Source organism: Chiloscyllium plagiosum, chromosome 20 (assembly GCF_004010195.1).
Source record: "Chiloscyllium plagiosum isolate BGI_BamShark_2017 chromosome 20, ASM401019v2, whole genome shotgun sequence".
Lineage (NCBI taxonomy): Eukaryota > Metazoa > Chordata > Chondrichthyes > Orectolobiformes > Hemiscylliidae > Chiloscyllium > Chiloscyllium plagiosum.
Genome location: NC_057729.1, coordinates 51,509,913 through 51,523,982, shown reverse-complemented (window position 1 = coordinate 51,523,982; position 14,070 = coordinate 51,509,913). Strand labels below are relative to the sequence as shown.

The 14,070-nt window shown below is 43.4% G+C and overlaps 1 protein-coding gene across 2 annotated transcripts in view; it reads right to left on the bottom strand.

Moving 5' to 3' along the window:
* The window catches only part of samhd1 (SAM domain and HD domain 1), a 65,789-nt gene extending 59,395 nt beyond the window's left edge, over positions 1-6,394 (bottom strand). For both annotated transcript variants that reach the window (XM_043710809.1, XM_043710811.1), the window contains exons 1-2: positions 6,050-6,394; positions 1,374-1,440 (exon numbers count right to left, since the gene is read on the bottom strand). In XM_043710809.1, the coding sequence (XP_043566744.1) occupies positions 1,374-1,440; positions 6,050-6,392 (410 nt within the window). In that variant the 5' untranslated portion in view covers positions 6,393-6,394. The remainder of the gene's footprint in view (positions 1-1,373; positions 1,441-6,049) is intronic.
* Positions 6,395-14,070: the final 7,676 nt, after the last annotated feature.

Here is a 14,070-nt window from a genome sequence, read left to right as displayed (position 1 = left end):
TTTGGTATGCTTTCCTTTATTGGTCAGAGTATTGAGTACAGGAGTTGGGAGGTCATGTTGAGGCTGTACAGGACATTGGTTAGGCCACTGTTGGAATATTGCGTGCAATTCTGGTCTCCTTCCTATTGGAAAGATATTGTGAAACTTGAAAGGGTTCAGAAAAGATTTACCAAGGATGTTGCCAGGGTTGGAGTATTAGAGCTATAGGGAGAGGCTGAACAGGCTGGGGCTGTTTTCCCTGGAGCATTGGAGGCTGAGGGGTGACCTTATAGAGGTTTACAAAATTATGAGGGGCATGGATAGGGTAAATAGGTAAAGCTTTTTCCCTGAGGTCGGGGAATCCAAAACTAGAGGGCATAGGTTTAGGGTGAGAGGAGAAAGATATAAAGGAGACCTATGGGGCAACTTTTTCAGGCAGCGGGTGGTACATGTATGGAATGAGCTGCCAGAAGAAGTGATGGAGGCTGGTACAATTGCAACATTTAAGAGGCATTTGGATGGGTATATGAATAGGCAGGGTTTGGAGGGATATGGGCCGGGTGTTGGCAGGTGGGACTAGATGGGTTGGGATATCTGGTCGGCATGGATGGGTTGGACCGAAGGGTCTGTTTCCATGCTGTACATCTCTATGACTCTAAGTGAAATCCAGGTTCAATGCATCGCAAACCAAAGACTATACCTACAAAAAGTGCTGGATATTACTGGATACTATCTTCTGTGATCCTCCCTGATACTAGCCCTTCCTGAAAAATCACCACCAATGCCTCTTTAGCCTCGTCAGTTATCTCCTTCAGAGCCCTGGGGGTGTAGTCCACCTGGTCCAGGTGATTTATCCACCTTCAACTTCCCCAGCACCTTCTCTTTAGTGATGACCACTACACTCACCACTGCCCCCAACCCTCAAAGTTCTGGTCTGAGAAATAGCAGAAAAGAAAAATATTTATCGTCTTGGAATGCACTGCCTGAGAATACGATGAAGGCAAGTTCAATCAATCCAAGAAATCATTTAGACATTTGTCTGAAGAGAAAGGATGCGCTGTCTTTTCAGGGAACAGAGCTGGGGAATACACTAAATGAGCTGGTCATTTGGAAAGCCAGTACAGACATATTGGGCTAAATGGTCTCCTTCTACACTGTAACAATTCAATGACTCTGTATTTATAGAACAAATTAAACTCTTTGGTACTGAAATACTGATTGCTCAGAGGAACAAAAGCAAGACTGTGAGAATGATAGCTCTCTGTCCACTGTCTTTGATTCTGGGGAAAGTTCCTGATTCCTTTCTTCAGAATTAAAAATAGTTACAGAGGTAGCCACAACGCCCTGAATTTACAAAACAGTATTGCCTTTAATTATAACATTGCAACACTTACCTCACTCCAATCTGCTCCAAATCAGATTCTGTTAGGTGAGGTAGTTTGCATCCAGTTAGTTTTTCATCTAGAGAATGAGGATAAGAAAATGAATCATGAAGCTATAAGTTTCTTCAACTTTTAGCCCTTACCAAGTGCCATAGACAGGTTCTATTCCAGCACCTACATGTTACCCTCCACATCACACACCAGCCTGACCTGGAACTATAATGCCATTCTTGCAATGTCGTTCAGTCAAAATCCTGGATCTCTCTCACTAAAAGTACTGTGAACTACCACAGACAGCAGCAGTAGAAGGCAATGTCTCATCACCATCTCCTCAAAGGTAATTAGGGATAGGCAAGAAATGCAGGTCTAGCCAGGCAGATGTACATCTCGCAAATTCAGAATAAACAAACAGAATTGTGATATATGCAATAAGTCACTTGATTTCTGGTCCCACTGCACTTCACCCAATTCCTGAGAAAGTTGTTGTTTCCTACCCGAATCAGTCACATAGCACAACAAGAAGGATAGGAGACATGGTGAGACAGTGGTAATGTCAATGGGCTAGTATTTCAGACACTAACTGGTGCTCTTGGGTTCAAAAATCACACCTGGACTACTCGTGAAATCTAAATTCAATTCATTTTTGAAAACCTAGAATTTAAAACTAGGTTTGGCAATGGTCACAGTGAAACTATCATCAATTGTGTAAAAAGCCATCCATTTCACTAATTTCCTTTAGCGAAGGTATCTGCTCATTCCAAAAGAACAATTAAATCAGATTTGAAAAGTTAACTTTCTCTCTCTCTCTCTACACAGATGCTGCCAGAACTTCGATTGCGCAATTTCATAACCTGTTTTAAATTCAGGAAGTTATCGTAGAGAAAGCAGTTAGATAGTGGTAACCCAGAGTCATTAGGAAGCAAATATGATGTGAACCTGACCTGACTCCAGGCTCCATAGCAATCTTCCTGACTCTTAAAATGACCTAGTAAACCAAAGGTTGAAGGAATAGACAAATGTGTCATTTTGTCAGTGCCACACCCATATCCCATGAATTAATTAAGGAAACAAGTCATGATTAATATAACAGTAATTTTCTGTTAATTATTCTAGCAGCCAAAGTTTATTCCATTGCCAAGCTTACAATGAATCCACAAAACCCTTCCCCTTGGCTTACTCTTAGGCTCCTTTGCACCAATGTTATTTTGGCCCGTTCCTCCACTGTAAATCAGTTTTTAAAAACCAACTTACCACAGAGATGCCCTGCACGAAAACAGACCCTTCGGTCCAACATATCCATGCCAACCAAATATCGTAACCTAATCTCATCCCACTTGCCAGCACTTGGTCCATATCCCTCTAAACCCTTCCTATTCATATACCAATCCAGGTGCCTTTTAAATGTTGAAATTGTCCTCGCCTCCGCCACTTCCTCTGGCAGCTCATTCCACACACACACCACCCTCTGTGTGAAAAAGTTGCCCCTTAGGTTCCTTTTATATCTTTCCCCTCTCACCCTAAACCAATACTCTCTAGTTCTGGACTCCCCCACCCCAAGGAAAAGACTGTCTATTTATCCTATCCATGCCTCTCATGATTTTATAAACCTCTATAAGGTCACCCCTCAGCCTCCAATGCTCCAGGGAAAACAGCCCCAGACTATTCAACCTCTCCCTGTAGCTCAAATCCTCCAACCCTGGCAACATCCTTGTAAATCTTTTCTGAACCCTTTCAAGTTTCACAACATCCTTCTGAAAGGAAGGAGACCAAATTTGCACGCAATATTCCAACAGTGGCCTAACCAATGTCCTGTACAGCCGCAACATGTTCTCCCCGCTTCTGTCCTCAATGCTCTGACCAATAAAGGAAAGCATACCAAATGCCTTCTTCACTATCCTATTCACCTGCGACTCTACTTTCAAGGAGCTATGAACCTGCACTCCAAGATCTCTTTATTCAGCAACACTCCTCAGGACTTTACCAGTAAGTGTATAAGACCTGCCCTGATTAGCTTTTTCCAAAATGTAGCAGCTCACATTTATATAAATTAAACTCCATCTGCTACTCCTCAGTCCATTGTCAGGTCTGCGTCTCTCCTATTGTGCATTACAATCTCAATCTCATCTGTTTTTAAATTGGTCTGCATTCCTTTTCCCTTAGTAATGGATAAAAACCTGGCAAATTAGATTTTCTTCCCTTCCCCACCCACTTCATTAGTTACTTTCTCTTTCTGTTTTAACAGCTCTTGCTGTCTGCTTTGACTTGCATTTTTGTCAGTATTTTCTATTAGCTTGAGACTAGCTGTGAATTTTCTTACTTTAGTTGCTTATCGACATAAGTGGAGCCTATAGCAGTATAGTGTGCAATTTTATTGAACCCAATAATCTGGGAATACCTCCCATTGTTTGATCATTTATTTATATATTAATAGAATTTATGTAAGCCTCTATCAGCGTTGGACTATTTCTTAAAAATGTTTGTTGTCTTAAGTATATAATAGTGTTTTTAATAGCAGAAGTTTGCTAACAGTGGTTCACGACTCCCACAGGGGTTACAGACTATGGAATTCTCAAACTTTTATATTCATATATCATTTTACATATCTGATCAATAACACCCTAACTTCAGTAATTATTTATACAGCATTACTATGCTGGTTTATTGCCATTTGTTAGTTTTTAAATCTCAAAATGGAGTCATATTGGAAAGTAGCTTGGAAAACAGTTTTACAGCTACAGTAAGCATAGAGCATGACAAATATTTTATGTTGCTTTTATGTTTGTCAATTAACAGCTCAGCCCATTGCAATATGAGCAATTAATTTCAATTTCTACCTCCAAGAGTTACAAAAAATCATGTCCCTCCTTCCCTTCTCTCTTTTAGTCTAAAACCGAAGATGTAGTATGGTCAAGACTGCAAGAGGAATGATGAAGGGCTCCCGACCAAAACATTGAATTTCCTGCTCCTCGGATGCTACCTGATCTTCTGAGCTTTTCCAGCACCACTCTCATCTCGAATCTGATCTCCAGTCCTCGCTTTTGCCAAGACTGCAAAAGCCTACTTCCTCTTTGGGGTTTTGAACAATGAGAGGTGACCTCATTGAAACAAGCAAGCTTCTTCAAGCACTTGACAGGGTCAACTCAGAGAAGGTGTTTCCCCTTGTGGTAGAGTATAGGAGCAGAGGGCGTAATCTCATATTAAAAGGGGTCACCCCTGCAAGAACACAGGAGGAATTTCTTCTCTCAGACGGAGTGAATGTGTGGAACTCCTTACCGTGAAGGGCTGTTCAGCAATGCTCCCTCCAAGCCATGCAGTTACACAGCTAGTGAGAAGCTCCACAACACACTGATGCTTCCAGAAACTTCTGCCTGCTCAGACATCAGAAATCCGTTTGGTGAGGAAAAGAATTAGAGGGAACGCTGTTGTTAAGTGCACAAAGAGTGAGATAAAAAGATTTTTAATCAGGAAAGGAATCAAGGGTTAGAGGAAAAAGTCAAAAAAAAGCAGAGGTACGGTTTATCAGATCAGCCACAATTCCATTGAATGATTGTACAGACTCATTAGGCCAAACAGCCTACCTCTGTGCATAAGATTTCAATTTTATGGTCTCACCATCCACAGTAACACATAACTGCAGGTACAACTCAAGGGTCAAAAGTCCTCACATTTATTCCCCGCTGTGCTGGAGTGATTTTGTCAGATCTCTAGAACACTCAATACAGTTGCCACCCAACTCCCACTGGAGAAACAAGGGTTCAGTATGAGATCCCACAAAGAGATGCATATCCCATGTATTATAGAATGGCAACACCCAAATAAGGAACCACAACATACACAGCACAGTGAATATGTTTCTGATATTTCACATCTAATCAGAATGCTGATGTGGACCACTGGTAAAGGAGGTAAAATGATCCCAACAATAACACAGGAGGATCTCGCACGCTAGAGTGTTAGTCGCACAGTACAGAAACAGACCCTTTGGTCTGACTTGTCCATGCCAACCCAATATTCTACATTAATCCAGTCCCATTTGCCAGCATTTAGTTCATATCCATCTAAACACTTGTCAGTCATATACTCACCCAGATGCTTTTTATGTCATTGTACCAGCCTCCAGCTCATTCCAAACATGCAGCACCTTGTGTGAAAACGTTGCCCCTTAGGTCTCTTTTAAATCTTTCCCCTCTGACTTTAAACCTATGCCATGTAGTTTTGGAGTCCACTATCCTGGGGAGTAGTGGCTTGACTATTTACGGGTAGATGACCCTGACTATTTATCCTATCCATGCCCCTCATGATTTTATAAACCTCTAAGGTCACCCCTCAGCCTCCGACACTTAAGGGGAAATAGACCCAGTCCACTCAGCCTTTCCCTATAGCTCAAACTCTGGCAGCATCCTAGTAAATCTGAGTTGGCAGGGATACTTCCGAAACAAGATCTACAAACTATGAACAGAAGGCAGTCCCCATCTTGGATGTATTTAGTTCAGCGAAACAAAATAGCAAGGGGATGAGGTAATTCTAAGAGGAATTCCTGCCTTCACTTTGCTTTACAGGAGGGATGGGTAAATCTGCAGGGAGGGCAAAGGGAGAGGGGAAGAGGGACTTTGGAGAGGTCCATACAGCGTGCACAGCCACGCGGGGTCGAATGAGCTCCTTGCACTGTCCAAAGATTGCACTCTCACCTCTGAACAACGACTCGAACTTTTCAAATCCATGTGTCCGCAGAAAACAGCAGACATCCTCCACGTCCCAGTCTCGGTAATTGGGTTTGAACTTGAGCAGGGAGACTCTCTTGGCTGGAGTCACCGGGTTGGTGTCTGCCCCAGCGTCTCTCGGCCTCTTTCGGTTCTCGCTTTGGTTCATTGCCCCCGGTCTCCGCGATGCTGCTGGGTTGCTGTATACAGTACTGAGCGCGCTCTCTCTCTCTCTGTGTGTGTGAGAGAGCGGCTTGCCAGCCTCACTGAGACTGTCCCTCTTTGCTGAATCGCTGCCAAACCCGGAAGAGGCTCGCCCCTGACCGCTCATTGCTTCACTGTATCCATTTCCACTGACAATCAAACCCTCTTCCCACCCCCAGTTAAAGTGGCAATGCTCCCTGTACAAACACATCAGGCCATTCAGCCCGTCATAGGTTAATTTGAAGGGAATGTGGGGAACTGTTAGAAACCGAGAAAATCCTATCGCGACTAGGCACTTGCATTTGTAAAGTTGAGAGTGTGGTGCTGTAAAATCACAGCAGGTCAGGCAGCATCCGAGGAGCAGGAGAATCGACGTTTAAGGCCAGAGCCCTTCATCCAGATGCTGACTGACCTGCTGTGCTTTTTCAGCAACACACTCTCAACTCTGATCTCCAGCATCTGCAGACCTGTCTCCTATTTGCATTTCTAAATCGGCTGGAATATTTGGTGCCACCTGCAATACTCCCCATTATGATTATGAACACCTCGCCTTGCCCCCTCTTTCTCCAATATCATCGTAAGTTTTCAAGGGTTTTCCTGAATTGTTCTTTGGAACAGTGTTGTTGAATCTCTTTCAACTAGAACTTCCCAGAGATTAGGAAACAAATTACTTGCATTGCTAACCCATCTTTCATGTCTTTCAGATGTCTAGAATTCCTTACAGCCAGTTAATTACAGTTGAAGTCTTCTTTTGTTCATGGGATAAGGTCATCCCTGGCTAGGCAGCATTTATTGCCCATCCCTAATTGCCCAGAGGGCAATTGATAGTCAACCACATTGGCAAAAGCGAGGACTGCAGATGCTGTAATCAAGATTAGAGTGGTCCTGGAAAAGCACAGCAGATCAGGTAGCATCCGAGGAGCAGGAAAATTGACATTTCAGGCAGGAGCCCTTCATCAGGAATGAGGATGGGAGCCTCCAAGGTGGAGAGATAAATGAGAGGGGGTGGGGCTGGGAAGAAGGGAGCTAAGAGTGCAATAGGTGGATGGAGGTGGGGATGAAGGTGATAGGTCAGAGAGGAGGGTGGAGCAGATAGGTGGGAAGGAAGATAGGCAGGTAGGACAGGTCATGAGGATGGCGCTGAGCTAGCAAGTTGGAGCTGGGGTAAGATGGGGGGAAGGGAAATGAGGAAACTGGTTAAGTCCACATTGATGCCCTGGGGTTGAAGTGTTCCGAGGCAGAAGATGAGGCGTTCTTCCTCCAAGCGTCGGGCAGTGAGGGAGCGAAGGTGGAGGAGGCCCAGGACCTGCATGTCCTCGGCAGAGTTGGAGGGGGAGTTGAAATGTTCGGCCACGGGGCGGTGGGGCTGATTGGTGTGGGTGTCCCAGAGATGTTCTCTGAAGCGCTGCTGTGAGTCTGAAGTAACATGTCAGCCAGACCAGGTAAGGATGATACATTTCCTCCCCTTAAGGGGATTAGTGAACCAGATGTTTTTTTTCCCAAAAAGTGCTCAGTGGATTTATGGTCATCATTAAACTCTTAATTCCAGGTTTTTATTTAAACTGAATTCAAATTTCATCATCTGCCCTGGCAGCATGAGTAGGTAAAAACAGGGTAAAAAAATTTGAGGCCAGAGCATTCCCTAGGTCTCTGGATTAACAGTCTAGTGATAATACCACTAGGCCATTGTCTCCCCTAAAGTCTAGTCACCTTTATACTTTAGGAAGTACATCAGATGACTAGCATACATTAAACTCCCACAAACAGCAATGTATTATTGACCAGATATTACCAACAGGGCAGGGTAAACAGCAAGACAGGGGATTTGGAGTAATTCTCCTGCTGTTCTTATAAATAGTGCCAAGGGATCTCTTTCCACCTTAGAAGGCAAACTGGGCTCCATTTAATGTGAAACAAAATCAGAAATTGCTGGAAAAACTCAGCAGGTCTGGCAGCACCTACGGAGAGGGATCAGGGTTAATGTTTCAAGTCCAGTGATTTTCCAGCAATTTCTGTTTTTGCTTCAGATTTCCAGGATCCACAGTTCTTTTGGTTTTTTTATTCAGTTTAATGTCTCATCTTAAACTTGATGGTGCAACGTTCTTGTAGGTGAGACTAGGACCTCAGGGCACAGCCTTAGAGTGAAATGATGGCCTTTTTGAACTCAGGTGATGAGGAATTTCTTCAGCCGGGGGTGGGTTAATCTATGGAATTCATTGCCACAGAGAGCTGTGGAGGTCAAGGCATTGAGTGTCTTTAAAACAGAGACAGATGGGTTCTTGATTTGTAAGAGGTTCAAGGGTTACAGAGAGAAGGCAGGAAAATGGGGTTAAGACACTTATCAGGAGAAAGTGAGGACTGCAGATGCTGGAGATCAGAGCTGAAAATGTGTTGCTGGAAAAGCGCAGCAGGTCAGGCAGCATCCAAGGAGCAGGAGAATTGATGTTTCGAGCATGAGCCTGAAGAAGGGCTCATGCCCAAAACATCGATTCTCCTGCTCCTTGGATGCTGCCTGACCTGCTGTGCTTTTCCAGCAACACAATTTCAGTTAAGACACTTATCAACCGTGATCGAATGGTGCAGCAGATTCAATGAGCTGCATGGCCTGATTCTGTTCCTGTGTTTGTTGATCTTAAACATTAACTTTATCTCACTCTCCTTGATAATTCCAGACCTACTGAGTTTCTCCAGCATCTGAGTTTGTTTCAGATTTCCAGCAACTGCAGCATTTGGCTTTTATTTAATATTACTGTCTTTGGTTCAGTTTGATGTTTGTCTAATTTCGCTGCTGTAGAAAACACCTTGGAATTCTTCTACTTGAAAGGTGCGACATGAACGTTGTCGGAAAGAACTGAAAGAGTTAATGTTAAAATCTTCAGAAACGTAGAACATAAAACATAGAACAATACAGCGCAGAACAGCCCTTCAGCCCTCGATGTTGCGCTGACCTGTGAACTATTCTCAGCTTGTCCCCCTACACTATCCCATCATCATCCATATGCTTATCCAAGGATTGTTTAAGTCTCCCTAATGTGGCTGAGTTAACTACATTGGCAGGCAGGGCATTCCACATCCTTACCCCAAGTAAAGAACCTGCCTCTGACATCTGTCTTAAGTCTATCAATTTGTAGCTATTACCCCTCATACAAGCTGACGTTATCGTCTGAGGAAAAAAACTTTCACTGTCTACCCTATCTAATCCATTGATCATCTTGAACATCTCTGTCAAATCCCCTCTTAGCCTTCTTCTCTCTAATGAGAATTGACCCAAGTCTCTCAGCCTTTCCTCATAAGACCTTCCCTCCAGACCAGGCAACATTCTGGTAAATCTCCTCTGCACCTTTTCCAATGCTTCCACATCCTTCCTGTAATGGGGCGACCAGAACAGTACTCAATATTCCAAGTGCAGCCACACTAGCGTTTTATACAGTAGCAGCATGATAGTACGCCTCCAAAACTCAATCCCTCTACCAATGAAACCTAACATACCGTATGCCTTCTTCACAGCACTATCAATCTGGGTGGCAACTTTCAGGGATCTATGTACATGGACCCCCAGATCCCTCTGTACATCCACACTACCAAGAAGCTTTCCATTGATCCAATATTCTGCCTTCCCGTTATTCTTCCCAAAGAGAATCATGTCACATTTATCTGCATTGAACATAATCTAGCAACATTAGAATATAGAACTTTGTGACAACCAACAGTCTTTCAAAATTTTTCAAAACGCAGTCATCGGTATGCAGAGACAAGCGTGAACTTGCCCTGATGAATGAACTGTTTGGACAGCTTGTTTCTTTATACAGGGATATTCCAGTTCTAAATTACCATAGGCAATAGACCTTCATAAAATAACCTACAAGGATCCATTGCATTGGCATAGTAACAGTAAAACACAAACAAATGTCACAATCCATAGTCGGTTCCAATGAAAGGTGCAGCTTGATTTAATTGGTAGTCAGGCAGGAGGCACGTTGCTGGTGTTTTTAAACAACCCCATGCCAGGTAAAGAGATGTCAGGACAGATGACCAAACCTTTTGACAAGGAGTTAGATTTGACAGTGTCTTAAATGAGGAGAGACAGCAATAGCATGGTGGCCTGGGTTTAATGTCTTATTTGAACAATAGCATCTCCTAGAAGTGCAGCTCTCCTTCAACACTGCACTGCAAGGTGAGCATAGATTTTTACACAGTTCTCTAGAGTTCCAACTGAGCCATAATCTTCTGATTGAAGATGCAAAAGTGCTATCGCCCAAGGCTTGACTAACATGGCAGGAATTGCATTCATTAATGATCCTGTCTTCAGATAAACAATGACAATAATATATCCAAGTTCAAACTTCAGCTCATAAAGAGATCCATCATCAAAATCAGTAGTGAAACATTAACTCCTTCTCTCCTTATGCAGCCAGACCTATTGAGTTTCGTTAGCATTCTCTGTGTTTGTTTCAGATTTCCAGCATCTGCCGTATTTTCCTTTTACTCATTCTTTAATGTGCAGGTTTCAACAGTGACCGAACAGCTGATGTTAGTGCTCATGTGCAGATAATTTGTGTAAATAACCCAATAAAACTTGAGCTTGCATTCTCCAGGTTCTTTTTCCAGTAACAGAACAGTGATTCCATAACAGGAAGTGTCATATACCGGAGTCAGTCACACCTATAATGAAACTCCTATAATTGGGAGGAAAATGATATCAACCATTCAAATAAAATGAGATCATTTAGTATCAAAGTGGGTAGTGTCCCTGCCATAGAGCCAGGAACTCTATGAACAGGTTCTATTCCAGGATATTACTTAGGATGGAGCCTTTTAGCAATGAAGAGAAGCTGGATAGGCTTGGGTTGTTTTCTTTAGAGTGGAGAAGTTTGACAGGGTAACCTGATAGAGGCATACAAGATTGAGAGGATGGAAAGGTTCGATAGAAAGCAGCTGTTCCCCTTAGATGAAGGACCAATTCTGAGGGGGCAAAGATTGAAGGTAAAGGACAGGAGACTTTGGAAGGAATTTGGAATCTGGAATGAACTGCTTGGGGGGGGGGGGGGGAGTTGTGCATAATAGGAAAACCTCCTATCCTTTAAAGTATGTGGTTGGCATTTGAAATGTTGAAATGTCATAACATGCATGCCATGGGCAAAATACTGAAAAGTGGGATTAGTGTAGATAGTACAGACTTGATGGACTGAAGGGCCTCTTCTATGCTGTATGACTTTGTATGCATATTAATTGAATTGAATTGAATTTATTTGTCATGTGTATCAAGGCACAGTGAAAAGCTTTGTCTTGTGAGCAATACAGGCGAAGCACATAGTTAAATAGCATAGATAAGTAAATAACAGGCAAACAGCAGCAAAAATCTAAACACATGTACAGGCGAATGCTAAGAGTTTGTGAGTATTACAACTAATAAATATGTACAGCTGCAAGTTGTATAAGCACCAACTATAGGCAGCACAAAGAGAGTGCCATGTTGTTATGTTTAAAAAAAGCTCTGGTTCATCAGGATCCTATACGATAGGAGATCTGCTGTCTTTACCCAATCTGATTCAGTTCCATATAAAAGCAACTCCCATCAGTGGTGGACTCTCCCTCATTATGGGCATTTAAGCGGGCATTGGATAGGCATATGGAGGATAGTGGGCTAGTGTAGGTTAGGTGGGCTTGGATTGGCGCAACATCGAGGGCCGAAGGGCCTGTACTGCGCTGTATTCTTCAATGTTCTATGTTCTATGTTCATCCAGTTCTGAAGAAGGGTCATCAGACCCAGAACATTAACTTTGCTTTCTCTCACAGATGCTGCCAGATCTATCTATCTTTTTCAACAATTTCTGTTTTTGTTCCTGTCTTACATTCCTAAATATATTTTTTCTATAAATACTTTTGTTTATCAGTTACTGGAGTTGAGATGGGTGGCTATCTGATTGGCTGCGGGAAGTCAGCCCTTTGTGAGGATGGATATGTCAGGTGATTTTTGGCTGGAGAATGGGCATCACAATGGCTCAGTGATTAGCACTGCTGCCTCACAGCAGCAGGGTCCCAGGTTCAATTCCTGCCTTGGGGGACTGTCTGTGTGACAGTCACATTCTCCCCATGACTGTGTACATTTCCACCAGGTGCTCTGTTTCCTCCCACAGTCCAAATGTTGGTTGGATTGGCCATGCTAAATTGCCTCATAGTGTCCAGGGATATGCAAGGTAGGGAGTTTTGCTACGATAAATATCGGGTTATGGGGATAAGGTGGGGAGTGGGTCTGGGTGGGATCCTCTTTGGAGGGTCAATGCAGACTTGATGTTCTGAATGGCCTCGATCTGCAGTGCAGGGAATCAGTGGTGGGAGGGCTACAGGAGCAGGGGTACCTGTAGAGGAGCAAGAATTTGTGGGAATGACCATGGGACAGACATTGTGTTTGAAGGAGCTCTTGAGGTGATTGTGTGAGGAAAAAGCAGAAGGAATGTGGCCAGCCAGAGTTGGCAACGCAATGTTTCACAGACGTTCACAAGGGTATGGGATCCACTGCCTGGAAATGTGTTGGACGCAGGTTAAATTGAAGCATTGGATGATTATTTGGATTTTTTTTAAAAAGTGCAATGGCTATTGAAACAAACCAGGAGAGGTTTGGACCAGATTCTCATTTAACATGCTGGTGCAGGAAATATGAACCACTTCTGTGGTTCAGTAAAACAAACCACAGGAACAGATGGAAGCAGGAGAAAAGGGTGGAAATGTCAGCAGTACAAGAGGGTTTCGCGAAACAGTTTTGTGCATATCCTTTCGTATAATTTTCAGAGCAAAAAAAAACAGATTTTTGCATTCAGATGACTAACTTGAGGGACACATGTCAAGATAATTCACTTCTTTAACAGACTGAATACTGACATAATAAAGCTCCAGATTAGTGAAGCATTCAGCATTGAGAGTCATCAAGGTCACACTTTTAATCCCCAGTTTTTCAATCTCCCAATAACAATGGGTCTCACACAAATTGGGATAAGGCCAAACATATTTCCATCCCATGTACTAATTATCTTCTAACTGCTATCCTTAGTCATCCTATCACTGACAAAGAAATGTTTAATTTACACTCGCCATTGTTTTTAATTCATTTTCACCTCTTTTGATCAGCCTCCTCCCAAGTCTGTCAGCAGGTAATCCTCAATAGACAGGCAGGAGGCTGGAAGAACACTAGCTAGGCAGCAAGAGGAGGTGCAGAAGTCGTCATTTCGGATTAAACTCAAAACATTGACTTCTGCACCTCTGATGCTACCTGGCTTCCTGTGTTCTTCCAGCCTCCTGCCTATCTACTTTGGATTCCAGTATCTGCAGTTTCTTTGTCTTTAAACAGGTAATTCTCGAACAGAAAATATGTTCTGAGAGCAGACCTTTTTCTTGCCTGCTAAACCTGAAGCCTGTTAGTTTAGCACAGTGGCTCAGTGGTTAGCACTGCTGCCTCACAAGACCAGGGACCTGGGTTCAATTCCAACCTCAGGCGACTATGTGGATTTTGCACGTTCTCCCCGTGTCCACGTGGGTTTCCTCTGGGTGCTCTGTTTTCCTCCCACCATCCAAAAATGTGCAGGTTGGGTGATTGGCCATGCTGGAGGAGAAAGTGAGGTCTGCAGATGCTGGAGATCAAAGTTGAAACTTTATTGCTGGAACAGCACAGCAGGTCAGGCAGCATCCAGGGAACAGGAGATTCGACGTTTCGGGCACAGGCCCTTCCTGAAGAAGGGCCTGTGCCCGAAACGTCGAATCTCCTGTTCCCTGGATGCTGCCTGACCTGCTGTGCTGTTCCAGCAATAAAG